General features: G+C 43.7%; 2 protein-coding genes across 2 annotated transcripts; one reads left to right on the top strand and one right to left on the bottom strand.

Annotated features, from left to right (window-relative positions):
* Nucleotides 1-12,205: 12,205 nt before the first annotated feature.
* Nucleotides 12,206-16,213, top strand: LOC148862741 (L-tryptophan--pyruvate aminotransferase 1-like). The gene is made up of 5 exons (XM_088979517.1): nucleotides 12,206-12,558; nucleotides 12,675-12,978; nucleotides 14,940-15,220; nucleotides 15,346-15,647; nucleotides 15,778-16,213. The coding sequence occupies exons 1-5, from the start codon at nucleotides 12,425-12,427 to the stop codon at nucleotides 15,996-15,998; spliced, it is 1,242 nt and encodes a 413-aa protein (XP_088835643.1). The 5' UTR covers nucleotides 12,206-12,424; the 3' UTR covers nucleotides 15,999-16,213.
* A 2,075-nt stretch (nucleotides 16,214-18,288) lies between these two features.
* On the bottom strand, nucleotides 18,289-26,628 carry LOC148862740 (AP-1 complex subunit mu-2). The gene is made up of 11 exons (XM_088979516.1): nucleotides 25,930-26,628; nucleotides 25,322-25,468; nucleotides 25,168-25,230; nucleotides 24,849-25,025; nucleotides 24,658-24,761; nucleotides 21,748-21,855; nucleotides 21,508-21,604; nucleotides 21,300-21,397; nucleotides 20,796-20,937; nucleotides 20,528-20,650; nucleotides 18,289-18,819 (listed from the first exon to the last, which is right to left on the bottom strand). Exons 1-11 carry the CDS (start codon nucleotides 26,056-26,058, stop codon nucleotides 18,721-18,723), a joined length of 1,287 nt encoding a protein of 428 aa, XP_088835642.1. The 5' UTR covers nucleotides 26,059-26,628; the 3' UTR covers nucleotides 18,289-18,720.
* Nucleotides 26,629-27,427: the final 799 nt, after the last annotated feature.

The following is a 27,427-nucleotide window of genomic DNA, read 5'->3' as shown; positions in this document are numbered from 1 at the left end:
GAACCCAAGCTTGGATAGGGACAGGCTCAGGTTAAAGCCACTCAAGTTGCATCCATTAGCTTTTTGGGACCATTGATAACTGAATCTCTGATTTTTTATTATGGTTTTTGATGGAGCGCGATCTAGCTAGTCTTAGTTGTCCGTTGTCTTGCTTCTGAATTCGAGATAGCAGGGAACCTGAAACAGAAGAGATGAGAAAGCTCCAGGGGGAACTCGGCATAGAGGGTCTGAAGCTCAAGTTAGAATCCTTCAAAAGCAAGGTAATACCAGATAGCGCAAAGTTTGCATACCTCCGTTGTCGGGGGGGGCAGGGGCTCTTATAGTCGCTTCGTGTACTCGTCCCGAGGCCCTTGTTAGATCGGGTATGATTACCCTTGCGCTTGTCAACTCGGCTGCCGTCCCTTCTGCTGAGACAGAACCGTCATTGCCTAACCGTCTAGCTGGAGATGGCGGCGTCAGTGGCGGTGGCAGGTGGCCATTAGAGTGTTGCTGCCAAATGTCAGATCACAAGTCAGTCAGGCGTGGCGCCCTCGGGCACGGACTTCCCTGGTGTCAGGCATGGTACGACTTGTTTGGCTTTGGTGCCCAGAAGATGATGTATCCCGAGCTGTTACAAGGTGGGTCAGTTCGGCGAAATGTATCCCGAGCTATTACAAGGTGGGTCAGTTCGGTGAAGTGTATCCCGAGCTGTTACAAGGTAGTTCGGCGAAGTCTATCCCGAGCTGTTACAAGGTGGCAGTTCGGCGAAATCTATCCCGAGCTGTTACAAGGTGGCAGTTCGGCGAAGTCTATCCCGAGCTGTTACAAGATGGGTTAGTTCGGCGAAGTCTATCCCGAGCTGTTACAAGGTAGTTCGGCGAAGTCTATCCCGAGCTGTTACAAGGTGGCAGTTCGGCGAAGTCTATCCCGAGCTGTTACAAGGTGGGTTGGTTCGGCGAAGTGTGTCCCCTTGTTCCCGCCTAGGCTTGGCCCCTTTTGCCGAGCTGTCGTTTCTACCACGTGTCTCATAATAAAGAGGTCGGACCAAATCTTCCTTCATCAATTGCCCCCCACTCCTTGCGCCGAGGGTCTTGACATGGTGTGGGGAGTTTTCACGAGGTAGTTGTAGATTTGTCCCGTCCTTCAAACCTTCACTGTATGAGACGCATTTGCTGGGGTTTTTTCGGTTTTCGAGAAGGCTAGAAACATGCTTACTCAAGAACGCTGGTGGTTGTGACCATGCATTTTAAATTTCAAACCAACTCGCGCCATTGGGACGTGACAGCGGGTCATTTCAAAAAGGCACGCCACTGCTGTACGTGCGCGGTCGACTGTCAGGGAGACGTGCGACGCGTCAGTTTCGAAAAGACGCCTGTCGAAGCGATGTCGGTTTCAAAAAGGCGTGCTGACGCTTCGCTTTTTTTAGAAATACGTGCGCCAATCACGTCTCGACTTTAAGGGTTGTGCGGTCGATAAGAACGTGGGCCGTCGGATCGTCTTCAGTCTGCACGGTCGATTCTTGGTTACTGTAGCTATAAATAATGGGGTACCCCGGTTGGTTTGTCACTTCTGAGGTTTGTCTACTGAGTTCGCATCCAACCTTTCAACTCGCGTCCAAGTCTTTTCCAGCTCGCGTCAAGGCTGGTTATACAGTCTTCACGGTTCTTTGGCTTGTTCTTCAAACTTTCCGGTGAGTACTTTCTTGAATCTATCTTTTCCCCAATGTCTAGTTTTGATAGCTCAGACGATTCTTCGAGTAGGGCCGACGTAGGTTCCACCAACCGAGCCGTGTCCCCAGACTGCCTCAGTGATCCTGAGGTGGAGCTTGAGGACTATGAACCAGTGGGCCGAGTCACTTCAGGCAGTTTGGCGTCTACCTCCCGCCGAGGTCGGATGCTAGACAGGTTTGGTCCTTCGACCATGACGCCTGAGGGGCTTCAATCCATACTTCTGTCCTACAATCTTCCTGGGGGGTACACATATTTCATTCCTTCGGGTAGCTTTCCTTGGGAACACGGTCCTGACGAGATCGTGATTTTTCGAGAGCAGCTCGCTGCAGGGTTGCGACTTCCTTTCCATCCCCTTATCGTCGAAGTCATAAACCACTTCGGTGTCACCATTGGCCAGTTTCATCCGAACTCTATTCGGAACCTGGTGGGGACAATATCCCTTTTTTGCGAGCAGAACTTCCCCTTGGACTTAGAGATATTCTCCTCTATCTTGATGCTCAAGAGACAGGTGGGTCCTCTTCCTGGGGGGAGACGGGCGTATTACCTTACTCCTCGCCAGGGTTTTAAGCTTCTGCACGATCTTCCTAACAAGGTCCCAGCGTGGAAGCGGGACTACTTCGGCGTGCGAAGTGCACAAGGATGGCCCTTTCAGACCGGGTGGGGTGAGGCCGCTCCCGACTTGGGCGTAACTCTTGATAAAGAGACGGTGAAGGGTCTCCGGTAGTGGGCACGGCAAGGCTTAAAGTGCCACCACTACTTAACAGAGGCTAAGCTTTTTGCAGCCGGCCTGAATTCGGGTAGGTTTCTGGCTATGCGGCTCTTTTTTTTTTTTTGATGTCGAACTCGTTTCTGTAGGTGTGATGGATGCGGAGAGAACTCGCGGCGGGCGTTTGTTCCAAGGTATGAAGGGGAGGAAGCGGGTTGCCAAGTGAACTCGTAACGAGCTGCCCCTGGATGAGGAGCCCCAAGCCCCAGACCATACGACAGAGGATTTGCCCAGGGAGCCCGAAGTGACTCCACCGGTGCACGAGACTGCCGGGGCGCCTTACGTTGAAACCACTCATACGGGTGCTCCTGCGTATTCAAGTGCTCCTGCTCACTTCGGGTCTGCTCATACGCGGGCTGGGCCCTCAGGCTCGGGAGCTCAAGGGGAGTTTAGGAGCGTGTTGACGCCGAACTACGCTCTTCAGAAGAGTAGGGACGCTACTTTCCCCGAGGAGGTCGCGGCGTGGATCGATCTTCCCTTGAATCAGGTCGCTTGCCGCGCCGTAACACATGCCATGGTGGCAAGTAAGATTCTGTCTTATTTAATTCCGTTGCCTCTGTTGTCTTTTTGCTCACTTGTTTCTTTTGATAGGTGAATTCTTCGATTCATGCCTTGGCGGCCCAAGTGGAGAGGAGCTCACGACAGGCGCGAGCTGCTGAGGCTGCTGCTCATGCTGCTGAAGAAGCCTTCCGTGCTGTAGAGGCAAATACCCGGCCTGCTGAGGCGGCTGCTTATGCTGCTGAAAAGGCTGCTCGCATCGCGATGGCCAGACAGGCGAGGTCTCAGCGTGACGCCGAGGCCATGGGGGTAGTCGTCAAGCATATGGCGGACTTGAAGTTGGATTTGCAGCATCAAGTCGAGTATCTTCAGGAGGACATTAGGGAGAGAACACAGATTTTTTCCCAAGGCATTGAAGACGCCAAGAAGAAGGCAGTTGAAGACTACATTGCCTCCCCGCGTTTGACGATCTGATGGTGGACTCTTACAGGAGGGGGTTCAAGTTGAGCCGGTGGATGATCCGGAATACATACCCCGACCTCGATGTAAGTGCCATAACCACTTCGCGCGTAACTCAGGAGATGGCCAATGCTGCCGATGGCGAGCCAGACTCTGAAGGAGAGGCAGGGCCTTCGGGTGTTGCTGAAGTGCCTTCCGATGGCGAAGAAGTGGCTCGGGGCATGTAATTTTTTTTTTTTGCCAGTGTACTGTTTCTTGCAATGGAGTCTTTTTCCCCTTGCTCATCTTCCCTGAGCAGTTTCTTTGCCTGGTTTTTAAATTTCCGTGGCCTTTTATGCCGCGAACTGATTTTTGCCGAGCTGATAATGTGCTGAAGTTCCTCGGCTTGCCTTGTGGCACATGGCCTGATTTCGTCCACTTTGCTAGGTGGTTTATAGGTAGTATCGCCTCAAGTTCACGACGTTCCACGTTCGGGGTACTCGTTTGCCTTCCAAGGTTTCGAGTTCGTATGCGCCCCCGAGCGCTGTTTTTACTTTATAGGGCCCTTCCCAATTAGGTCCAAGCTTGCCGACGCCGGGTTCGGGCACAATAATCTTCCGGAGGACCAGGTCGCCGACTCAGAAGCTTCGTCGCTTTACTCTGCTATTGTAGTAGCGAGCTACCTGCTGCTGGTATGCCGCTGTTCGGATGTGCGCGAGGTCCCTTACCTCGTCCAGTAGGTCGAGGTTGGTGCGTAACTCGTCTCCGTTCGTCGTATGTTTCTAATCGCAACGTTGGTATTTCGATTTCCGTCGGGATCACCGCTTCAGTGCCGTAGGTGAGGTTGAAGGGGGTTTCTCCTGTGGCTGCTTTTTCGGTCGTTCGGTGAGCCCATAAGACACTTGGTAGCTCTTCGGCCCACAATCCCTTAGCTCGATCCAGTCGTGCTTTCAGTCCGCGTAGGATGGCTCTGTTCATTACTTCCGTCTGACCGTTTGCCTGTGAGTGCGCGACTGACGTGAATTTTTGCCGAATCCCCATGTCCTAGCACCACTCTTGGAACTTGATATCCTCGAACTGTTTGCCGTTGTCAGAGATTAGAACCCGAGGTAATCCGAACCGACATACTATGTTCTTCCAAAAGAAGTTCTGTATGTTTCGAGCCGTGACAGTTGCCAGAGGTTCGACTTCTATCCACTTCGTAAAATAATCTACCGCAAACAACTAAGAAATTTCTTCTGCCTGTTGCTGGTGGGAATGGCCCAAGGAGGTCGATGCCCCATTGTGCAAAGGGCCACGAGCTGGCGAGGTATTTTAGGTCGAAGGCAGGTTGATGGTGGATGTTAGCGTGCTTCTGACACTTGTCGCATTTTCTGACGAGCTCGACAGCTTCTGCCTTCATCCTTGTCGAAGTGCCTTTTGGGTGAGTGCTCTGCCCCCAAGTGTCTGCCGCACAGGCCTTCATGAGTGTCGCAGAGTACAAACTCGGCTTCGGTAGGTCACAGGCACCGCAAGTAGGGGAGCGTGTACGACTGTCGGTATAACCGTTCGTCTATTATGACATATTTGGCCGCCTGGCGCTGCACCCTCTTGGCCGCACTGCGTTCTGCAGGGAAGGTTCCGTCTATCAGGAAGCTCGCCAATGGATCGATCCAGCTCGGCTCTACTTCTAAGATGGGAGCGACCTCCTCTGTCCCCCCGAGAATACTAGGCCGAGGTAAGTCCTCTATGTACACAGTTCTCATATTGTTGTGGCTCGTGCTGGCTAACCGGGACAGGGCGTCGGCCTTAGTGTTTTTGGACCTCGGGATTGCCTGATGATGTGACCGGAAGTTGAGCAGGGCTTCTTTTACTTTGGCCAAATATGCGATCATGGAGAGATCGCGTGCTTCGTATTCGCTGGTAACTTGGTTTACCACGAGCTGAGAATCGCTGCAGATGACCAAGTGTTTTGCCTTAACCTTTCGCGCTAGGTCCAACCCGGCGATTAGTGCTTCGTACCCTGCCTCGTTGTTGGATGCCGCGAACTCAAAGCGTAGCGCGTACTCTACTTTTGTGCCGCTCGGGCCGCACAAGACTATTCCAGCTCCACTGCCTTGCCGGTTCGAGGAACCATCCACGTGAAGGATCCAGGGCTCCTCATCCCAATTCGCTCTTCGCCTGAGCAGGAGAGATGCCACACTGGGTGCTACTTCACGGGGTTTGAACTCTATGGGCTCAAGAGCTCCGGGTTCGCCGCAAATGGGGACCTCGGACTCGACCTGTGGAGCTTCGTGGCTGAAAGTGCACTCGGCGATAAAATCTGCCAAAGCTTGGGCCTTGATAGCGGTTCTCGGTTTGTACCGGAGGTCGTACTCGCTGAGTTCGATGGCCCATTTCGTCAGTCAATCGGAGACTTCGAGTTTGAGTAAAACTTGTCTAAGAGGTTTGTCAGTTAGGACGATGACGGTGTGAGCCTGGAAGTACGGGCGGAATTTCCGAGCTGCTATTACTAGGGCGTATGCTAGTTTTTCTATCTCCGGGTACCTTGCCTCTGCTCCCTGCAAAATTTTACTAACATAATATATGGGTCGTTGGACCCGGTCTGTTTCCTTTATTAGTACCGAACTGACCGCCTCGTCGCTCGCCGAGAGGTACAGTTGTAAGACATCGCCCACCTCGGGCCGGGCTAAGGTTGGTATACTAGTGAGGTAACCTTTTAGTTCATCGAACGCGAACTGGCAGTCCTGGGTCCATTCAAACCCTTTGCCTTTGACTGCCTTGAAGAAGGGTAGGCAGCGGTCTGCTGACTTAGATAAGAAGCGGCTTAGAGCGGCTATGCGGCCGTTTAGCCTCTGAACCTCTTTTACTTTCCGAGGTGGTTTCATATCTAGAATGGCTTTTATTTTGTCCGGGTTGGCCTCAATACCGCGCCGATTGACAATGTAGCCTAGGAACTTGCCCGAGGTGACGCCGAAGACACACTTGTTGGGATTCAACTTCATGCTAAAATGACGCAGGATTTGGAAAACAGAATCTAAGTCTTGTATTAACTCTTGTGAAAAATGAGTCTTGACGACCATGTCGTCTACATATCACTCTATCTTCGTACCAATCAGGGGCCGAAATAGCTTATTTACAAGTCTTTGGAAAATTGCCCCGACGTTTTTTAGTCCGAAAGGCATGACTTTGTAGCAATACAGGCCGAAGTCGGTTATGAAGCTGGTTTTTTCCTCATCGGATGGGTCCATCCTAACTTGGTTGTAGCCCGAGTAGGCGTCCAGGAAGCTTAGCAACTCGTTTCCCGAGGTCGCGTCCACTAGGCGGTCAATTTTGGGGAGGGGGAAGCAATCTTTCGGGCAAGCTCGGTTCAGGTCGGTATAGTCCACGCACATGCGCCACTTGCCGCTTGCCTTTTTTACCAACACTGGGTTGGCCACCCAGCTCGGGTAGTGGACTTCCATTATGAAGTTTGCTGTGAGGAGCTTCTCGACCTCCTCGTCGACCGCTCTCTAGCGTTCTGGGGCTAAGTTGCGTTTCTTCTGTCTAACGGGTCTGACTACAGGGTCAGTATTAAGTTTGTGAGTTATCAGTCTGGGGCTAATGCCGGGCATGTCGGCCGCGGACCAGGCAAAAATATCTAAATTTTGAAGTAAAAAACTCATCAGTTCGGCTCGTAGGGGGTCTTCGATGGAAGCTCCGATGCTTAGTGTGCGAGCTGGGTCCGTAGCTGTAGTCGGGATTGGGATTGTTTCCTCCGTGGGCGAAGCTCGCTCCTCACCTTGCTCCTTCGGCCGCTCCAGCTCGAGGTCGTCGGCCGCCTTGGTTTTTCCCTTTAGGGCGACAACGTAGCATTTGCGGGACTCGAGCTGGTCGCCCCGCGCTACCCCTATACCAAAGTCCGTAGGGAATTTCATGGCCAAATAGTAGGTGGAGACCACCGCCCGTAGGACATGCGTGATCGGCCGCCCTATTATGGCATTGTATGGGGAGGGGGTCGCGACTACCAGGAAATCATGGTTGAGTATGACTGCACAAGGCCATGTGCCGACTTCCACAGGGACAGTTATTTTTCCAAGGGGCCTAACTTCCTCTCCGCTGAAACCTACCAGGGGAGTGTTCGCGGGCTTCAACTCGCTCCTCATTAACTGCAGCTGGTCAAATGCCGATTTGAAGAGGATGTCCGCTGAGCTGCCCGAATCTATGAGTACGCACCTGACCTCGAAATCGCTGATCCTTAGCTTAATGACAAGCGCGTCGTCATGGGAGTAGTGGACTCCTCGCGCGTCGTCCTCCGTGAAAAAGATTGGTTCTTCGGTCTTTGGTCTCTTTGGGGGGTTCCTTTCTTCGAGGGCCGCTTCACGAACTGAAGTCCGGGCAGCTGCCGAGGTACACCCCGCTACCACCGATCCTCCCATTATTACATGGATGGTTCCCCGAACTGGCCTCTCTTCTGGAGGCTGCTTCTGCAACGGTTCGACAGGTTTGTTGCTAGACTCGGGTACATCCTTTTCGTGCTCCCCTTGCCGACCTGCTTTATTGTTATTGTTGTGCTGTACAAAGTTTCTCAAGTATCCGCGACGGATGAGTCCCTCTATCTCGTCCCGGAGGTTACTACATTGTTCGGTGCTATGACCATGGTCTCTATGGAAACTACAATACAAATTCTTGTTTCTATCTTTCGGATTTCCCTTCAGGCGAGGTGGCCACTTAACGTACGGAGCATCTTTGATCGTCATTAAGATCTCTGTCCGCCTCGTGTTTAACGGCGTGTAGTCCATCCGAACTGCTAGGGGGGCCCGGAAGGACTGGTTCGGCTTCGGCTCCTGGTTTGGGTTTTTTCTACTCACCGGGTTGGAGAGCTCGCCTTCTCTCTTTCTTTTCTCGTTCCCGCCTTCGGTTCATTGGTTGATTTCTTCCTCTGTCCTCATGAACTTATCCGCGAGTTTGAGGAATTCGGCCACGGTCGCGGGCTGATTGGCCACCATGTGCCATTTGAACTCTTTGTGCGTCACCCCTCTTTTGGCCGCCGCGAGCTGCACTGCGGGGTCCAACCGCGGTATTTGCAAGCATGCCTCGTTGAACCGCTTGATGTAGCCCCGAATAGATTCTCCTTCTCTTTGGACCACTCCGAAGATGCTTTCCTCTGTTCTGGGGCACCGTCGGCTGGTGACGAAGTGTGTGGTGAAGATTTGCACGAACTGGGCCCTGCACTTTATCGACCTGGGTGCCAGGTTCCTGTACCAAGTGCGGGATACCCCCCTGAGGGTGGTGGTAAAGGCCACGCACATGCACGATTCGCTAGCCCTGGCGAGGTGCATTTGCGACTGAAAGGCGTCGACGTGGTCGTTGGGGTCGAAGGACCCATCGTACTTGTCCAGAGGTGGGAGCTTGAAGTCTCTGGGTAAGGGGACCGCCAGGAGTTCCGATGCGAGGGGGGAAGGAACAGAGAGAGCCGGGTTAGCCCCTACCTCGTCCGAGCTCGTGGCTTTGCCTCTGAATAACGACAAGGCGCGGGTGGCGGTTTGGCGACTTCGTCGGCGCCTTCGCCGTTGAGCGGGCCTTGTGCTGGCGCTACTGGCCTCCATGTTACCGAGCTCGATGGGCCCGGAGTGCTGGTAGTCTGCCACCTGGGCGCTGAATCGGTTTTCGGTGAGCGGGAGCTCGGGCTTGGAGCGCCGGGGAGCCGACCTCGCGGGCGAGGTTCCTGACCCACCCGCGGGTTGCGAGGCGGGGATGACATTTTTCTCTCTTCGGCCTGGGGACGAGGCCTGGCTGTTGGGGTGGTTCTGGGGCCGGGAGGCCTTCGCCTGGCGAGGGCGCCCATCCTGCGGGGAGGCCTTGACCGGCCTCGGAGTGGGGTGGCGAGGTGGAAGTAGTGGTTGGTTCAGTGGCAGTTGGGGGAACTGCTGTTGATAGTGATACTGGGAGATGTTGTGCAGCACTTGGTGCTGGTGAAGCTAGTGTTGCTGGAACTGTTGCATTTAGGCTTGCATTGCCCGCATGCACTGCATCAGGTCCTCCAATCGGTCTTGGATAGCTGCCAGGGGGACGACAGTTGGTTCAGTGAAGGTTGTCTCAATGTGGAGAGGAAAGGAGACGTTTGTGGTAGGAGGGTTTACGGGTGCCACTGCTTGTGGCGTGTTTAGGATGGGGATCCCATCCGCCGAAAGGGGGATGGTGAACTGTCCAACGCACACTACGTGGACCTGAAGTTGCTCCCCGGTGGCGTTTGTCTCCGTGCCACGTCCGGTGTTGCTGGAGGAGGCCATGAGTGTTGGGTTTTTTGAAGAAAAAAAAGGGGGTATCGAAGTTTGGAGGGAGGCTTTTTGAAGCGTATTCCCACAGACGGCGCCAATTGATGGAGCGCGATCCGGCTAGTCTTAGCTGTCCGCTGCCTTGCTTCTGAATTCGGTGTAGCAGGGAACCTGAAACAGAAGAGATGGGAAAGCTCCGGGGGGAACCCGACGTAGAGGCTCTGAAGCTCAAGTTAGAATCCTTCAAAAGCAAGGTAATACCAGATAGCGCAAAGTTTGCATACCTCCGTTGTCGAGGGGGCAGGGGGCTCTTATAGTCACTTCGTGTACTCATCCCGAGGCCCTTGTCAGATCGGGTATGATTATTCTTGCGCTTGTTAACTCGGCCGTCGTCCCTTCTGCTGAGACAGAACCGTCACTGCCTAATCGTCTAACTGGAGATGGCGGCGTCAGTGGCGGTGGCAGGTGGCCGTTTAGAGTGCTGCTGCCAAACGTCAGATCCCAAGTCAGTCAGGCGTGGCGCCCTCGGGCACGGACTTCCCTGGTGTTAGGCATGGTACGACTTGTTTGGCTTTGGTGCCCAGAAGATGATGTGTCCCGAGCTGTTACAAGGTGGGTCAGTTCGGCGAAGTGTATCCCGAGCTGTTACAAGGTGGGTTAGTTCGGTGAAGTGTATCCCGAGCTGTTACAAGGTAGTTCAACGAAGTCTATCCCGAGCTGTTACAAGGTGGCAGTTCGGCGAAGTCTATCCCGAGCTGTTACAAGGTGGGTTAGTTCGGCGAAGTCTGTCCCGAGCTGTTACAAGGTAGTTCGGCAAAGTCTATCCCGAGCTGTTACAAGGTGGCAGTTCGGCGAAGTCTATCCCGAGCTGTTACAAGGTGGGTTAGTTCGGCGAAGTGTGTCCCCTTGTTCCCGCCTAGGCTTGGCCCCTTTTGCCGAGCTATCGTTTCTACCACGTGTCTCATAATAAAGAGGTCGGACCAAATCTTCGTTCATCATTTTTATGAACACAAGCAGCCATTGAGATAAGTTTTGCTTTGATTTCTCTGGGGTTTTTCCTTCAGTTGGCCTTGGTGAAACCTAAGGCCTTGGTGGAACCTAAGAAACGGGATATATTTAGTACATATTGTATTGTGTATATCCTATTGCTATATTAGGTCACTGATACTCGAGATACGCAATTTTTTTCTTATTATGTCTATCGATATTTTCAACCTTGATTGGATGTGATTGGTTGAGTAGAGTCTCCGAAAATAAGACATACAGATAGGTAAGAGAATAATATTGTGATCTCTAGCCAGGCTGATGTAGAGATACTAGGAATTAGGTATGAGATAAGGATAGAGTTATCTGCCAGTAGAGGAGAGTTCAGATTGGCTCCCCACAGGTGCCATACACATCACAGTGTGTATTGAGAACACCTGGAGTTGTGCTGTGTGAGTGTGCTCTGTGGGTCGCCCATGTGAATTCAGTAGAGGATGTTAGAATCATTTCATAGAAAACGTAAGACTCATGAATGGTTGGATACTAGCTGAATTGGCTGAACTGAATGACTTATTATTTTGTAATAGTTATAATTAAATGATAAAATATTCAAAAATTATGATAATCAATTCAGCTTTAACTTCAGCCATTAAGGAATAATTCAAATCTAACACACAAGGAACAATGTGAAAAGGGGGGGAGTATATTTTCATTTATAATTAAAACATATGAAATAAATTAATTTTCTGAATAAAAAAAAATCTATAGAATCTGTTGATTGTAATCAATGTTGTTGAGAAGAGAGCTCCATTAAAGATAAAAAAAAGTAATTTGTTCTTTTCTTTATTTTTAATTTTGTATAAAATCAAAACATATTTAACCCTGTAACGGCATTCTTTTGTTTTTTTGGATAGTTGCAGTATCGTCATTCTAACAAGATTATTTGTGCGAAAAGTATTGGAAATTAATGCAGCATTTAATGCATTCTTCCTCGGATTTTGTAATTAAAATAATAGATATGTTTCTTGATTTTCCAAACAAAGGGGGAAATGAATTTAGGTTGAAATTTGAATCCTTATATTTAATTTGGAAACAATATATACTATGTACATACATACAAGAAGAATTGAAATAATCATAATAATGAATTTAGGATATGTGATTTTAATTTTATTTATTACCCCATGTTTGTATAGCTCACCTTTTTCTATAAAAAAAATAAATAAATAAATAAACCTTATTTCTTACCATATTAATTTTCCCCGACAAGTAAACCTACAAAAATTAGTGAAGAAGGAAGTTATTACGAGTTCAAATGATTCTTGGATGCTTTGCCATGAATGATGAATCCCCGCATTGTTCCTTAGGGCGTAGTATTTCCTAAGAACTGCATTAAAGTCGTTGTTTATTGGCATTCGCATTTCTCATAAAGATAATTAATTAAATCGTTGTAATATATGAGAGTGGAATCTGAATCTGAATCTAATTTATTTTTCTCTTATCCGTTCTACTTTTACCTCTCTAACTTCCTGTAGCGCCAATCCATTAAAGAATCCCAAATTCAACGTTTCTTCGTGCATGCATGTATCGTCACGATTTAATTTGGAGAGTGCTTCAGGTAGGCATGTTTATAAACCCGAAAAAATGCAGCAGATCAGGATATATTATATATACCGTCCATGGTTGATGGTTGGGTGACTGAAACGTGAAGATCCTTCAGTTCCCTGTTATTCCCTGTATCAGAGCTTGAGAGGCATAGTTAATCTTCGTTTGCAGAGAAGAAACAAAAGAAAATGTGCGGTACAAAACAGGCAGCAATTAACGGACACTCTTCTTCCTCTTCTTCCTCTTCTCATTCTTGTATCGAAGCGAAGGAGAACGGCGTAACCAAGAAGCTCCCCTCGGACTCTGTCATCAACCTTGACCAGTAAGTTCGTAACTTGTTTGTAGGAAAAAGGCGTTTTAATTTGCTTCCATTTTTTAAGTAGAGTATGATAATGTGATTGCTATTTAACTGGTTAAATTAATTACTGTTAACAACAGTGGCGATCCGAAGATGTTCGAGTCATACTGGCGAAGGATGGGAGACAACTGTGCGGTGGTGATCACGGGTTGGCAATCGTTGAGCTACTTCTCCGATATCACAAGTCTGTGTTGGTTTCTGGAGCCAGAGTTGGCGGAAGAGGTCAGGCGACTGCATCGGTTGGTGGGGAATGCTGTTACCGAAGATCGTCACATTGTGGTGGGTACCGGTTCGACGCAGCTCTTTCAGGCTGCGCTCTACGCTCTATCTTCTCCGGATGCAGATGAGCCTATGAGCGTCGTTTCCGCCGCTCCTTACTACTCCGTGAGTTCTCCTTGCACTCGCAGTGATTATTGATTAATGATACACGGTTTCCGAAACAGTTGAATCTTAATCATCTTAATTTAAGCTGACGATGATTCCGTGGTTAGGGCCGCATGATAACTCACTCCCCTCCTTGCCTTTTCCATTTCGGGGAGAAAGGATGAAACGTAGTATGATTGTGTATGATCATCTTCAGAGTCCGGATCTGTTGCCAGCCGTACATCAGAACATCTCGCCACGATGTTCCCTAAGTACGGTTACAATGGCTTATGGGACCTTGGGACCATAAAATTAGATCTGATCCCAACAAAAAACAATCAAAAGCATGCAAGAGTTCGGATCTAGTTACAATAGCGGATGGCCATTGGAAACTAGTTGGGACCTTGGGATCTACTGCCAACAAAACAATTCTCAACGCCCTCTAATATCACCTTACATCGCACATCTCACCATCAGACTGGGATCCGCCATGAGATGTGTGGTATTAGATCATGTTAGAAGAAGATCTAGATTCATGGGAGACATTCTTTGTCTTTTATGACAATTTTGGATCGATTACCAATACAATGTCCCAACAGCCATTGCAGTTTCACATTGGAAACATCTCCCCTTGAATGAGAATTGAGGAGGTGTTCACAATGTCTGTTGGAACAGTGTTGAAAGCATTCTATTGGTAGCAGATCACAGCCCCTTTATGGAAGATCTCCTGATTTTCAGCTATTATGGATGTTGGGACTAGATCTCAACTATTGTGAAAAGAAAGTCAGGTCTTCTGCCAATAAAACATATTTGGACATTATATCAACTTCATCTGATACCACACATCTCACTATGTGGATGGAATTTATGGTCCAATTAGGGCTGCATTCCCAAACAACTTAACTCATGGATAGCGTCTTGTGGTACACAACGGGGTTCTCACCCTCTCTGGTGCCCCCTTTCAAGGGACTTGGGGCCAAGTCCGTTACTGAAGATGTTTCTATAGACTACAATTCGGACGACGGACGTCACCATCAAGGCCCATCATGAAAATAGGACCTACTATGTATGAAATGTACGGTATTAGATGATGATAATAGAATATGGGAACGTATTTAGTTGGCAGGTGATCCGGACTCAGTGAAGAGAGCCCGATGAATCTGATTATCCAGACTTCCTACTCAAATAATACTTTTTCACACCCACCTCACACAACAAATTGCAGCCACACAGTGGGAACAGTACATTGGTACCCGAGATGTTCCTGTCTTCCTGAAATGGAGCTGCAACGTTAACAGACAGACCGTGATTAGGGTTTGTTTGATAGTCAGACTGTGCTTAGGTCAGTCAAGTCATCATTCATCACTTTATAACTAGATTTTTTTACTGTTCAGTCTAAAAACATTAATGATATTTTTACGTGACGAGAATTTTATTATACAAACAAGTAATATAGAGCTTAACCCTTGAAATTTGTATAGAGTTATAGTACCTGGAAATCTTTAAAGAAGCCAGTCAAGCCACGAGAATGTGAATCAATAAAAGAAAGACGTAGATTCGTTGACGGTTGTTCACAGAGGTGTACTCTGCGGGCGGCCAATTTAGGTTGGGATGAGGTCAACCCTGATCCAATTTGAAATTTTGAATCGTGGAATTCCCAACCTAAAACCTAACCCAGTGAGATTGGGTTGGGTTCTGACATTTGAGATTAGTATGGTCCTTCGAGCCCTTAATTAATGATGGATTAATACGACGAAGTATAATTGTTATTACAGGGTAACGTGATTATGTTGTAGATTATTATTAGTAGAAATCAAAATAACATCATTAATGGTCATGTATTTATAAGATGAATTTATTAATAATGTCGGATGGATCAGGAAAAAAAGCAAAAGGGAGAAAAAAACAATGTTGCTTATTGTTATTGATTTCCGCTGCTAACTCCATCCGTCCTGTTGTCTTGAATTGTTCGTCACTTGCAGTCGTATCCGACATTGACAGAATTCTTGAGGTCCAGACTCTACAGATGGGCCGGTGACGCACATGGCTTCGACGGAGATAAACCTTACATAGAACTCGTTACCTCCCCAAATAACCCCGATGGGTTCACCAGGAAAACTGTGATTAACCGGAGGGGAGGAAAGGTGGTCTATGACCTAGCTTACTACTGGCCACAATACACACCAATTACAATTCAGGCAGATCATGATCTCATGCTATTCACAGTCTCCAAAAGCACTGGACATGCTGGATCACGCATTGGGTGAGCCCCATATCATTCCCTGGTCTTAATTTGTATATAAATTGTAGCTGTAGGTGTGGGGTACTGAGTTAGTGCCTTAAAAGTAAATTTAACCAACTGTTTGGTTTGATCTTCTTGTTTTTCAGGTGGGCACTTGTCAAGGACAAGGAGGTAGCTAAGAAGATGACCAAGTTCATTGAGCTCAACACAATAGGTGTGTCCAAGGACTCACAGGTTCGGGCGGCAAAGCTTCTGAGAGCCGTATCTGATAGTTGCAAACTATTGGGGTCCCAAGGCTCAGTGAACTTCTTTGACAATTTCAGACGCCTCATGATCAATAGATGGGAGCGTCTGAGAAACAATATTAGAGGAAATGACCTTTTTACTTTGCCGGAGTACCCCAAGGAGTTCTGCAACTTTGCCGGAGAATTCACGGAAGCACATCCCGGTAACGAAATCTCTCTCTACTTTTTAGTTTCATCATCACCTGCTTGATTACTTGTACTAATAAAATGGTGAGGAGGTGGAGAGAAGATTTTGTTAATAACGTATCATGATTTGAGCTTTTTCTACTACAGCTTTTGCTTGGCTGAAGTTTAAGGAGGAGATAAAGGACAGCGAGGGTTTTCTAAGGGCCCATAAGATCCTAACGAGAAGCGGGAAGCACTTCGGAGTGAACAAAACATACGTCAGGATTAGCATGTTGGATCGGGAGGAGAATTTTGAAATCTTATTGGAGAGGTTATCCAAAATTTCAGCAAAGCAACAGGAGAATGGGCCGAGTTTAAGAGCTTCGTAGGTTGTCTGTAGGATTAGCTCTTATCTGACTTGCTTTCCTTTTCTGTTGTTTCGGACCTTTCAATTGATGTGTTTGTGAATTGTAAGTTGGGACTATCATGTGCTTGTAAGTTGTGGCCGTTGTGTTTGTAAGATGCGACTGTTCGTGTTTTTTTTTTTCAAGTTGTAAGTTTGTGAATTGTAATAAGTTGTGACCGTTTTGTGTTCTTGTATTTACTTGGAAACGTCCTTTTTCTCTTTCTTGCCAGCCGCCAGCTTCCCGGAAAGAAAGCCCAAAGTGAATAATTGGATACTTGAAACTCTTTCATAACTAGTGAATGGTCGCCACAATAATTTGCAGTAGTTTTTTCCTCTTTCTGGTTTAATTAGGTCGCAACGACCATATACTTGACGACCTTTATATTTTTTTTACTTTAATCACTGCTCATGAGTATCAGCAGCCTAGAGATAGCCGACCCTTCATCAAAGCTCTGTGACAATTTATTTCGCAGTCTTGGTCCAGTTGCCATAGGGTAGATTTTCAACTCTTAATCAGGGATTAAAGTTTCCATATAATACAACACCCCTCCTATTGATACCAGTTTATCTAGATACATTTGGATATGTTGATATACAAATATTTTGAAAACTTTTAAAGGGTTCCAAACCTACTCTCTAGAACTATCTCATTATTATAAAATAAAAAAAGAAAAAACAAAGTATCAACTATATACACAGTATCAATATTTTAATATTTGTTCTTAATAAAGTGGGGTATTCATATTAGAAGGGAAGGTAAGAAGTGGTCGATGGTACATCACACTATTGTTTGGCATTACATGCCTTTGAAGAGTACAAAGTTTATTCAGTCCTGAGAAAATGGTTTGACATCAGGAGCAGATGTTACATAAAGAACCAATGCTAAGAATGGCAACTTTCCCATTTCCCTGATCCCTTGTAAGGATGGGGATAAGAAAATTTTCATCCCCATTGGCAGGGACAGGAAAGTACTCCCCACCCCGCAGTGCTAGGGCTGTAAGTTGGGCCGGGTTAGATCGGATTGAGGCCAACCCTAACCCAACCCTAAGTTCTAAACCCCCAACCTTAACCCTAACCCTAACCCAACCCGACCTACCCAATCCTAACCCTAACAAAATTCCTTTAACCCTAACCCAACCCAACCCAACTCAAAGTCAACTTCAGGTTGGGCCCAACCCAACCTTCTTCCCATCCCTTAAAATCTTGTAGAACTTCTTAATCTTAGATCTTAATTCAACTTTCATTACATGTGTTCATCCTATGTTTTATTAGTATTTATTTGTTGACATTTTTTTTGGTTCTTTAAGTACAAAAGTCAGAATAAAAAAAAAAAAGATGTTTGAAATTACTAGTTTATTATGACTTATAATAGATCTTTTATAGGCAACAAGCTATATATGGGTGGCAAACAGCAAAGAAGAGATAAAGAATAAAATATTCAAAAAACATAAAATATGTTATCAAGGTATTAGTATTTCCAATTAGGATTAAATGAAGTGATTATCTTAAATGAAATAAATGGCAATATGTGGTAGTGGCTAGCCTTATGCAGGGCCCCCAATTCCCACATATGTATATATGCATATATGCATATACACATGTATATTAATATTTTTAAGAATATAATTGAATATTGTCAAATATATTTGGATCTTATTTGATGGGATTATAAATTTTAACTATTTTATTTTTAAATTTTTAAATGAAATAAAAAATAAAAACAAAATAATTGATATCATAAAAAATCATGGAAAGTGGGAATCCCCATGGGAACAGGGATGGAGATAACCTTGTCCCCGCTAATGGGGTACGGACGGAGACGGGGAAGAGGATAGGATTTTCATGGGGATGGGGATGGTGAATAGCTTCCCATTCCCACCCCACCTTGTTGCCATTCCTAACCATTGCCAGGTTGAAGCATTTCAAACTACCAAAATTGTACTTGTACAAATACTATTTGCTTGGTTGAAGCATTTCAATATGCCTTGATTATTATAGAATATTCAAAATTCCGTCCAGAGTGCATTCTTATGGCAACATTGCATGTTTCAAATGCCAAGGATCAAATGGTCTAGATGCTAATTTAACTCTGATTTGTAAATGCTTCAACCTAGATACTTTAGATGTATCAAACTTAAATTCCTTCTAATCTATTCTTTCTCTCTTCCTTTAAAAATCAGGAAAAGTTAGGCCCTGCAGCCATTGTTAAACCCCGTATCAGCCTAGCACTAAAGGATAAAATTTAATGCAGTTCATATTATAGAGAAAAGAACTAAACTTGAACATCTCATATAGTTTTATCGAATTTTGACACAAATTCCATATTTTAAGCAATAGGGAAGAACATGAATAATAAAGGAACTTTCTAGTTTCTAATGCATCTTGTGGAGAGGCCACCTACATTCAATATCATAATCATGGACCAGCCGCTACCATCCAATGCCCAATAAATGATTCTTAATTCTCACAAAAAAAAATGAATAGACAAACATTTTTGGGTGACCATGGACCCTTACAAACGACTGTAGAACAAAAACAGAGATGAAGGGGGAAGAGATAAAAGACTACAAAAGCTAAAACTTACCACGGTTTTGGAAGGAACAACCATTTCACACTAGGCTCCTTTATAGTAGCTTTGAGTTCTAGAATATTGGAGCCCGTAAAATATATCACGTGGTCGTTAGCAGTGCTGGTTCGAGTGGCTTTTAAATAAGTCTCAGTTCATATTCACCGGCCATTGTGATGTATCTGACCCATGGAAGGGCCTGGTATCCACTTTTCTCAATGATCTTAAGGTAACGTACCTACACAATCCCAACTTTTTTGGTCAAAGCAGTTTAGAGAATGGTCATCTTGATTATCACAAGAGGATGAGAAAACAACTTGAATATTCCATTTTTAAAGAATAAATACATTGATTCATATTGACTTGATGAGACCAAAAGTAAAATAAATGTTTCAATGCAGCTTAGGAATATTATATCTCAAAGAACATAGATGAAGATTAGCACAGGTATAACATGGAGTCAAACAAAATGAATGCTTTAATTAGCTTGGACCTTTAATTACTGGCCACTCAAACCATTAGCATTTTAAGGAGAGACAACCTGCTTATTAGATGCTCTGAACTGGCAGCAAGGTTGTATCGCAAACAGGCCATTACAAGTCTATGGTGTAAATCCAAAACGTTGGTGGACTACTCAAGGACCCAATTAAGGAACAAAGCAGCTGAAGGGTAAGTCATCCATTTTCATCTATCTAATCTTTAAGGAATTAGGATTCGCTGTAACACTTTATCTGTGTAGCAGGCTGTAGAACCAATGATAGCACTCCACACCAGTGATAAAATACATGGGGCCCACACTGAGAGGTTGAATGATTGTGGGCCCCATGTATTTTGTGACTGGTGTGGAGTGTTATTACTGGTTCCACAGACCGCTGAATTGCTAGCTAATGTGTTCAGCTAATCCTATCTCAATCTGAAGTAAGACAAAGAATAATAAGTAAGATGCACCTACTTACATCATCAACTTACCCACATGAAAAATTCATTAAAAAAAAAAAAACTTACCCACATGAAAACAGAAGTATACATACCCAAGAAACAATTTTCAATTGCAAACTAGTGGAATGACATCAACCAAGGTGGGGTTTTCAAAAAAAAAAAATCCACAGTTTTTTCTGTTCCTAGGAAGTGGAAAACAAGAGATTTTTTTCCTGAAACTTTTCAAATGCCACCCAACATACAAGCATCTCAGACAATCCATCCCCCAACCCAGATGCAGGTGGGATTCGATCCCAAGTCTCCGCTACAACCAGCAGGAGACCTTACCAACCAGCTGGTTGGCACCTGGCAACTTATAAGGGAATTTCATCCCAAACATCTATGTTAAATGGCTTAAATAGAGATTTATCTTGTTATTATTCAAAAAAAAATGAAGAAAACACATGGTTGTTTTTTTTTAATGAGAATTATCCATGGTTGTTATTTAGAAGGGAGTATGTCACAAGGGGTAGGGTAGGGTGGGAATAAAGATGACATGGTTGATTGTACTGTTATCCTAAGATGGACTATCTGAGAAAACCTTTTTCTCCATGTCTTTAAAATAAATACAACAAAACATTTTAACTAACTTGAATGTGAAACACTGGAAATCCACAAAACAGCAATTATGCAAAATTCCATTTTCTCAAAGAAAATCAACCTAAAAGCTTAAGCTGTTAGGTGAGGTCCTTGAATAGGTTGATATTTTCTAACACGCCCCCTCACACGAAAGCCCATTGGGCTTGAAGTGCGAATAAGCACAGGCCCACCCATACCTTGTGCTGAAACTTAATTAATTATAGTGGGGGTAATGAGGATCGAACACTAAACCACTTGGTGAAAATAGCTCTGATACCATCTCAAAGAACCGTTCAACCTAAAAGCTTAAGCTGTTAGGTGAGGTCCCTGAATAGGTTGACATTTTCTAACACATTTCAAGAGAGAAAACACTCCAGTTAGAAGGGTACCTGTATTCCAGAGACAGTAAAATACGGTATCTCAAATTTCACACGAATAGGAGCTTTTCTCTCAGGAGCTGCATCTTCAGAAATTATACTGGGAAGACCAAATTCCGCCCTCAACATATACTCCTACAAAATTTAGTTTCAAACACAGTAGTATGTGCATTATTAAATTACAAGCTCATTCAAAATTTATGGTCATTTGACAACAAAATAGGAAGAATTTCTGGGCATCTATTGGATGGTGGAAAAGGAGCTTAAAGCTAGCTCTTACCTTGCCCCCAGGAAAGGATTTTATTTTCCATATCAATGCATCATTTTCAGGTGCATATGAAGCAGATCCCATGGAAGTTCGCACATTGGGATTGGTAGCATCAGATGGCACAGGCAACTCAATTTCAACATTTGTTGCAGTGCTGTAAAACCAACATCTTGTTAAATCAAAACATTCTAAAAGTTACCCTTCCCAGTCTTCTAAATTGATTCTTAGGAGCAATAAAACTAGTGGATACAATATCACCATCATCATCATCATCATCATCATCATCATCATCATTACCTAAGCATTGTTCTAACTATATGGAGTTGGCTACATGAATCCTTTTTCACCTTTCCATTCTGTTCAGTGCCATATACATTGTTAAATTACAAGCTATCAAATCATCTTTTACCACTTCAACCTATGTCCTTTTTGGACTGCCCCTAGGTCTTCTATCCCCTTCAACTTGTAATAGATCAGTTCAACAGATATAGAAAATAAAAGGCAATAAATATATACCTACGCTCCTTGAACTGGCTCCGTGCTTTTACCATCAGCTCAACACGACTTCTTGAATGCCTCTCCACCTGAGCCTCCACCCAGATCAGAGGCTTTACCTGAAAGAAAAAGAAATGAGCCTGGAGGAACAACATGACCTGAAAAAAAAATATATATATGGCCATAACCAGTACTAAACCATAAATGATATATAAAGCATTAAGTCAACCTGAGTGCTGAGTCTGTATGTCATCAGATCAAAAGACCCATCAGGGGGTATAAAGGATATTGTCCTGTCATTTTCAAATCGAGCCAGACGTACACACCTAGACCAAAAAAGGAGCTATTGGAATAAATAGTGGTATTGACAAATGACAATGTCAAAACCCAGAATTGGACCTAAGTAGAATTTGCATCATTACTTCAGAACAAGTACAGAAGACAAATACTGAAGAATTCAGCTACATACTGGTGAAATTTGATATCATCCAGATCAATTGCTTTCCCTTTTGTTGATCTACCTTGAGCCTCCAGTAGCACTCTGTCATTTAGGCCAAGCTTACATTCAGGCATACCACTGCCACAAATGAAGCATGATTAGTTTCCAGATTTCCAGTTAAACCCACTTCTGAAGTATTAACAAGCTTAACTGACTGCCAAATTTGACAATAAAGAAAAGAAGTAATTAGAAAGAAAATATCCTCCACAACAGCTTCCACTGGTCAGGTAAGGGCAATAGGAATATAGGATCCTTGATGTACTGAATCAGAGGTATGAACTCTATAAGGAAAGAAGACAGCTTAATAAAAAACAAGAAAAGTTTTACTTGCTTTAGGCAGGAACTTATAATGTCTCACTCTCTTTCCTGACTATTCCTAAAACAGTGAAAATTTCCCATTTTAACCATTTAAAGATAATCTAATGCTCTAATAGTATTGCATAACTATCTTTTTTTTCTTTTTGAGAGAGAGAGAGAAAGAGAGAGAGAGAGCAGGTAAGCAATGATTGAATCAAGAATACATGACAAGAAAAGTAAAGAAAGGATGTTCATAGATGCACAGTATTTTCAGCAGACAGGCTTCCATTAAAAAAAAATACTACTCTTGTAAGGATCTGTTACCTACAAAATACCCTTTCTAAACCAGATATAGTGAAACCATCTAATGGGCAATATCTCACTAACCTCATTAAGGTAGCAAGTGGATAAATTATTGTGTTTAGATCTGTCAATGGCCAGTGACCAATAACCATGACATGCAATACCAACTGCACATGGCAGCAGATGGCAACTTTTCAATCAATTCACCTCATTGACCATGATTGTCTTCATAATCAAGGCAGTTTGCATGTGTAATTCAAAGCTTAGATTCATAGCCAATCCACCCCTCCCAAGACCACAGATAGGCGTGACCAACATTGGGTAAAGGCCTTTTTATATTGCATACTATCATAGTTGTCAAGGCGACGCCTAGGCGACAAGGCGCCCTTTGAGGCTCGCCTCACCTAATCGCCAAGCAGTTTTGTGCTATGTATTATAAAATACTTTTTTATTCTTTATTTTTTGACATTATAATTATAAAATAGGCACCATTAAACTAAAATATTCATTTTGTGTGTTTATATACTAATTTCTTTTTATTATTTTCTTATTTGTTAGGGTTTAATCAATATAAACATTGCTAAATGCTGTATTGAACCCTCAAAGACTTTAAAACCTGAACCAATAAGTAAGGAAGAACTTAAAATTTTGTCTAATCAACACATTTTCTACTACTACTTTTTTTCTTCTTTTCCTATAACAAAAATAAGGGTTCAGACCTTATATTTTTTGAATGTTATTTCCTTCTTTTTCTTCTTCTTCTCATTAATATGTTGATTTTCTATACTTTAACATGAACTCTATACTTTTCTTATGAAAATTATGAATAATTATTAAGGAAATATGGTAATGGTACCTAGGGAACTACCCTAGGATCTATGCTTTCTACATAAAAAAATCCATCGCCTAGGCAGCTAGGCGCCCCCTGTCGCCTAGCCTCACCTTGGCGCCTTGAAAACTATGCATACTCTTATGCTTCCCCTTCATTTTCTATTGGACTATTGCTTTCTGTAGATTAGCAATTGAAGGATTACTGGAATTTCAATTTAAGGAAACAGGGATTATGGATGTAACACTTACATTCTAGGAGTAGACTGAACTAGAAACCCAAAATGAATAAAAAAATATTTTTCCCTTGATATAAATAAATAAGGTATAAACCTCACCAATGAGTGCAATTCAGTAAATTCCCCACCATAGAACTTGGGAAGATATAGCCTGGGGGACCTGAAAAACATTCCATGGTTCAGTAATATACCATAGACTGCAATGCTTAACCACCTAAAGCCACTTATAAAACTACCACTGTAAAAAAAAAAAAAAAAAAAAAAAAAGGAACTAGATCCTAATTTTAGACCTCAACAACTCAACATGACCAGTGGAAGAGAAATGTGCTAATCCATTTGCTGTCAAACCAAGACAACCCTTAACTCGAAATCTAAATACTGCTTCTGAACTCTGATATTTCATTTGTTAGAGGGGCCTTGTGTTGTTTTTTTGTTTTAGGGTTGTTTTTAAGATTGTTGGGTGTGGTTGGTTGGCTTAAGTTTTTTTCTGGGTTGGTTGTTGGGGGATGATTGAGGAGTCCGATCATTTTGGGGGTTGTTTTTTCTCTCTGGCGATCTGGTCACCTTCTCTCTTTGCAGGACAAAGGTCTAGATACAGAATCAGATATTTTTTGTTATTTTCAAATAACCAATTAATCCGTTATGAGAATGCAGGTCTTGGGAGGTGTGGACTGAAAACAGACCTAACCTTTGGCATTTTTAGGCATAAAGTGGCTGCTTAAAGACTTGAATCCACATTATCATGCAGCCCAAGATTTTAGCATTACATCAAGAAATGGCCCCTTTTCATACAAATCAGCGACAAGCCTAAGAATTCTAAGACACTCCAGTAGTCCAGTGATCTCCAATGATCTTAGTGAACAGTGATACAGTTCAGGAACTTTATTCTTGTGTAAATGAAGTTTATTCTTTATTAGCTACCCTGCGATCACCATCATATTAAATTGTTACAACTATTATCATCAATAATATAAGTTATTGGTATCATATGCTTGCCTAGATGGCCAATTATATTGATATAGTAGACATTTAGCACTGCATTTGAGAATACCTACACAGAAACTGAGTTCACTTCACATTTATGTAACAATGATTACTGGATTCTAACAATTACATGGAGAGAAATTCTAAGTGGATAGTATGTGATGGAATAAATCTCCCGAAAGAATAAAACATGCAAATTCTAAATAAATGCAGATGAAAAAAAATGCACCTCAAATATGTTCTCATCTTTAATGCTCCAACAACATCTGACCGGATTATCTGCCCATTGCTGTTGACAAGTATATTGACACTTTCCACAACATCCAAGAACACCTGATCAAACATTAGAGAAGATTTTTAAGATACACATTGAACCTAAAAGCAAAGCACCAATAGCATTTGCATGGAAATAGGACTCACTTCATTCTTCTTGTATCGTATCCCTTCACTGCGCCAAGACACTGCATTTGTTACAGCCATTGGGGGTCGTTGAGTGACTTCCATCCTGTAAGCATCAGTCTTGATAAATTCACTAAGAATTTTTGCTTCAGTGTACTGAGGGTAACCAAAGTCCATCATTTCATCGAGTAACTCATACTGCCAAAACAGTAATTCATCACAATGAGTCCACCTAAATGCTATTAAATATCTTAAACTGGTGATGTTTCAAATTTTATTTTTCTTCACCAATGTAGGTTACCAAGAAGGAAAAAGAGATAAAAAAGAGATATCTACTTACCACAACCACAAAGTTATCTCTCAGCGACTCCTCTTCTAATTCCTCAAAATAGTGCTTAAAGACCTGTCATTGTTATACAACAGCGTTCCAATCTTGTACATCACTTGGAGGCAAAACGTTTTTCATAATTTTAACAGAATTACAAACACCTTACATCAACTACACGGTGTAAAAAGAGAAGAAGACTTGCAGCATTGCAGTTCTGCCTAGAAGCTGTCATCAGGAATACGTTATTGTGCTGTATGAACATATAGGTGACGCCATTGTCATACACAACTGGATCTTGGGACTCTGGATCACCCTGAGGAAGATCAAAAAGAATAAGAAAACAGAAGTTAAGAGATGAAACATTGTTCAGATGCTCCCACCAACTGTGAGGATAAGAACATTTAAATTACATACTTTGTCCAGAAAGAATAGCAGATCACATTGAAACTGCATATTCAAATTCATCAATAGAAGGAACCTTGGAATGACAATTTATTGCAATTATACTAAGAAGCCTCGAATATTGCTTGACAAACGCACGTAACTCACATTTACGAATAACCAAACCAAACCAATAAGAAATTTCCGACCAGAAAAGAAAATAAAAAACTTCATTAGAAGTCTTCGAAAATGATCGGAAACCATGTGAACTCTACGATCACCATGATCAATGTAACGAGCTCAGGATACCACACAAATCTATACCAAATCTCATCCAAATCAACAAAATTCGAGATCCAAGTCATGGAAAGAACAAGCAAATTATCAGCTCACCTCTTTCTCAATAAGCTTTGTAAAGAAACGCTCTGCCTGTACAGCTGAGACGTCACCTCTATAATCACGCCACACTAGGACGCGGCCTTTGATATCGAGAAGGAAAAGCGCCGATACGGCGCCTGCCATTTGCTAAAGTTCGAGAAGATCGGAGATCAGATCAGGCTGCAGAGATGGATCTGGTTTTCAATGTATTCAATGAACGAGAAGGATCGTGAGACGGAAATTCTAGGGTTTTTTTGCATCATTTCTGATTTGTTCACAGTCGTTTACTTCAATTTCCAAAGGAAGTTAAGCTCGAATTATGCTTATAAGCATAAAACAAAATAAAATAAAAAAAAGGAAATAAAAGATGCGAGAATAATTGGGAGACTTCCTCAGATAGTCAGATCTCCCTGTCTGAAAGACCAGAGAAGGAGCTCCACTATAATCCGCTTACTTTTGATGTACGTACACTGCGTAATACGCACCCCTTGTTACCTAGATGCTAGATGAAGTAACGGGCTTTCAGATCAGGCCGGGCTTTTGTGCAACCCAGTAATGAAGCCCAGACGTAACTGTCAATAAGGGCCCATTTGGGATGGCTGAGACGAAGATCCAGCTAAGCTGGTTTAAATGCTTTGAAACGCTTTGGATAACAGGATAAGCCAAGTAGCCAACTGAAGCGGATAGTCCTTCCTTGAGCTCTTCGGATCCTTCACCAAACATTGCTTAAGGACTGTATATATGAGGCCCACATAGGAAAAAACAACTAAAAGCCACTGCACTCCAACACTGAGCCCTTCCACTTCCAGCCATCCCGGGCCGAGTTGAACAGTTCGCTAAGTTGATTGGGCTGCTTTGAGGCATTTGGAGTAATTTAAAGCTGTCCGGTAATTTAGGCATTTGGGAAAATTGACCGATAGTTGATTTAGGCTCTCCGGTAATTTAAAGCTGTCCATATAGCTATAGACCCACCTCGAAAGGCCATGGGCTGCTGCGCAGCTCTCAAACGGGCACCAAGTAATTTGGAATTCCTCAATTCCAGTTCTACGTTGTGAGGTTGTGCATTTTTAGTTTTTTCCTTTTTTTTGTAAAGGTGCATTTGTTTAGGACTTTAGGTGACGTTAAAGCTGTTGTTGGATTGATGAAAAATGAGAATGAATGTAACTCAAATCAATTAAATTACACTGGACTGGATTTATATAATTTATTTGACTCTATTGATTTACTAACTGTTGAGCTCTCATGTGAAGGCATGTGGAGGGGTTCACTTTTTTATCTTTTTTTAAGCTGTACTAAATCATTATTATCCATTATAAAAAAATGAAGCAAGGTATGGATTTCAGAATCTTGTGAAACTTTGTAAAAAAAATGTTTATATAAAAAGAAATGTTTCTTTGCAAATTTTGTGAAATGAGAGCTTATCTTATGTCTCAACATTATATATAGTTAAGTTGTAATGCGTGGGAGTTAGACCTAGCTTAGTCAAAGATTGATAAATCAAGTATTTTCATCT

The sequence above is a fragment of the Nelumbo lutea genome, chromosome 3 (genome assembly GCF_056320005.1).
Source record: "Nelumbo lutea isolate HS-2025 chromosome 3, American lotus-T2T, whole genome shotgun sequence".
Classification (NCBI taxonomy): domain Eukaryota; kingdom Viridiplantae; phylum Streptophyta; class Magnoliopsida; order Proteales; family Nelumbonaceae; genus Nelumbo; species Nelumbo lutea.
Note: the sequence above shows the minus strand (reverse complement) of the source record. Positions and strands in the feature narration are given on the sequence as shown.

Coding starts and splice junctions, on each gene's coding strand:
- LOC148862741 (XM_088979517.1), top strand. CDS start 12,425: ATGTGCGGTACAAAACAGGCAGCAATTAACGGACACTCTTCTTCCTCT. Junction 12,979..14,939: donor CCGCCGCTCCTTACTACTCC/GTGAGTTCTCCT, acceptor CGTCACTTGCAG/TCGTATCCGACATTGACAGA. Junction 15,221..15,345: donor CATGCTGGATCACGCATTGG/GTGAGCCCCATA, acceptor CTTGTTTTTCAG/GTGGGCACTTGTCAAGGACA.
- LOC148862740 (XM_088979516.1), bottom strand. CDS start 26,058: ATGGCAGGCGCCGTATCGGCGCTTTTCCTTCTCGATATCAAAGGCCGC. Junction 25,469..25,929: donor CAAAGCTTATTGAGAAAGAG/GTGAGCTGATAA, acceptor GATCTTCCTCAG/GGTGATCCAGAGTCCCAAGA. Junction 21,605..21,747: donor GATGATATCAAATTTCACCA/GTATGTAGCTGA, acceptor TTTTTGGTCTAG/GTGTGTACGTCTGGCTCGAT.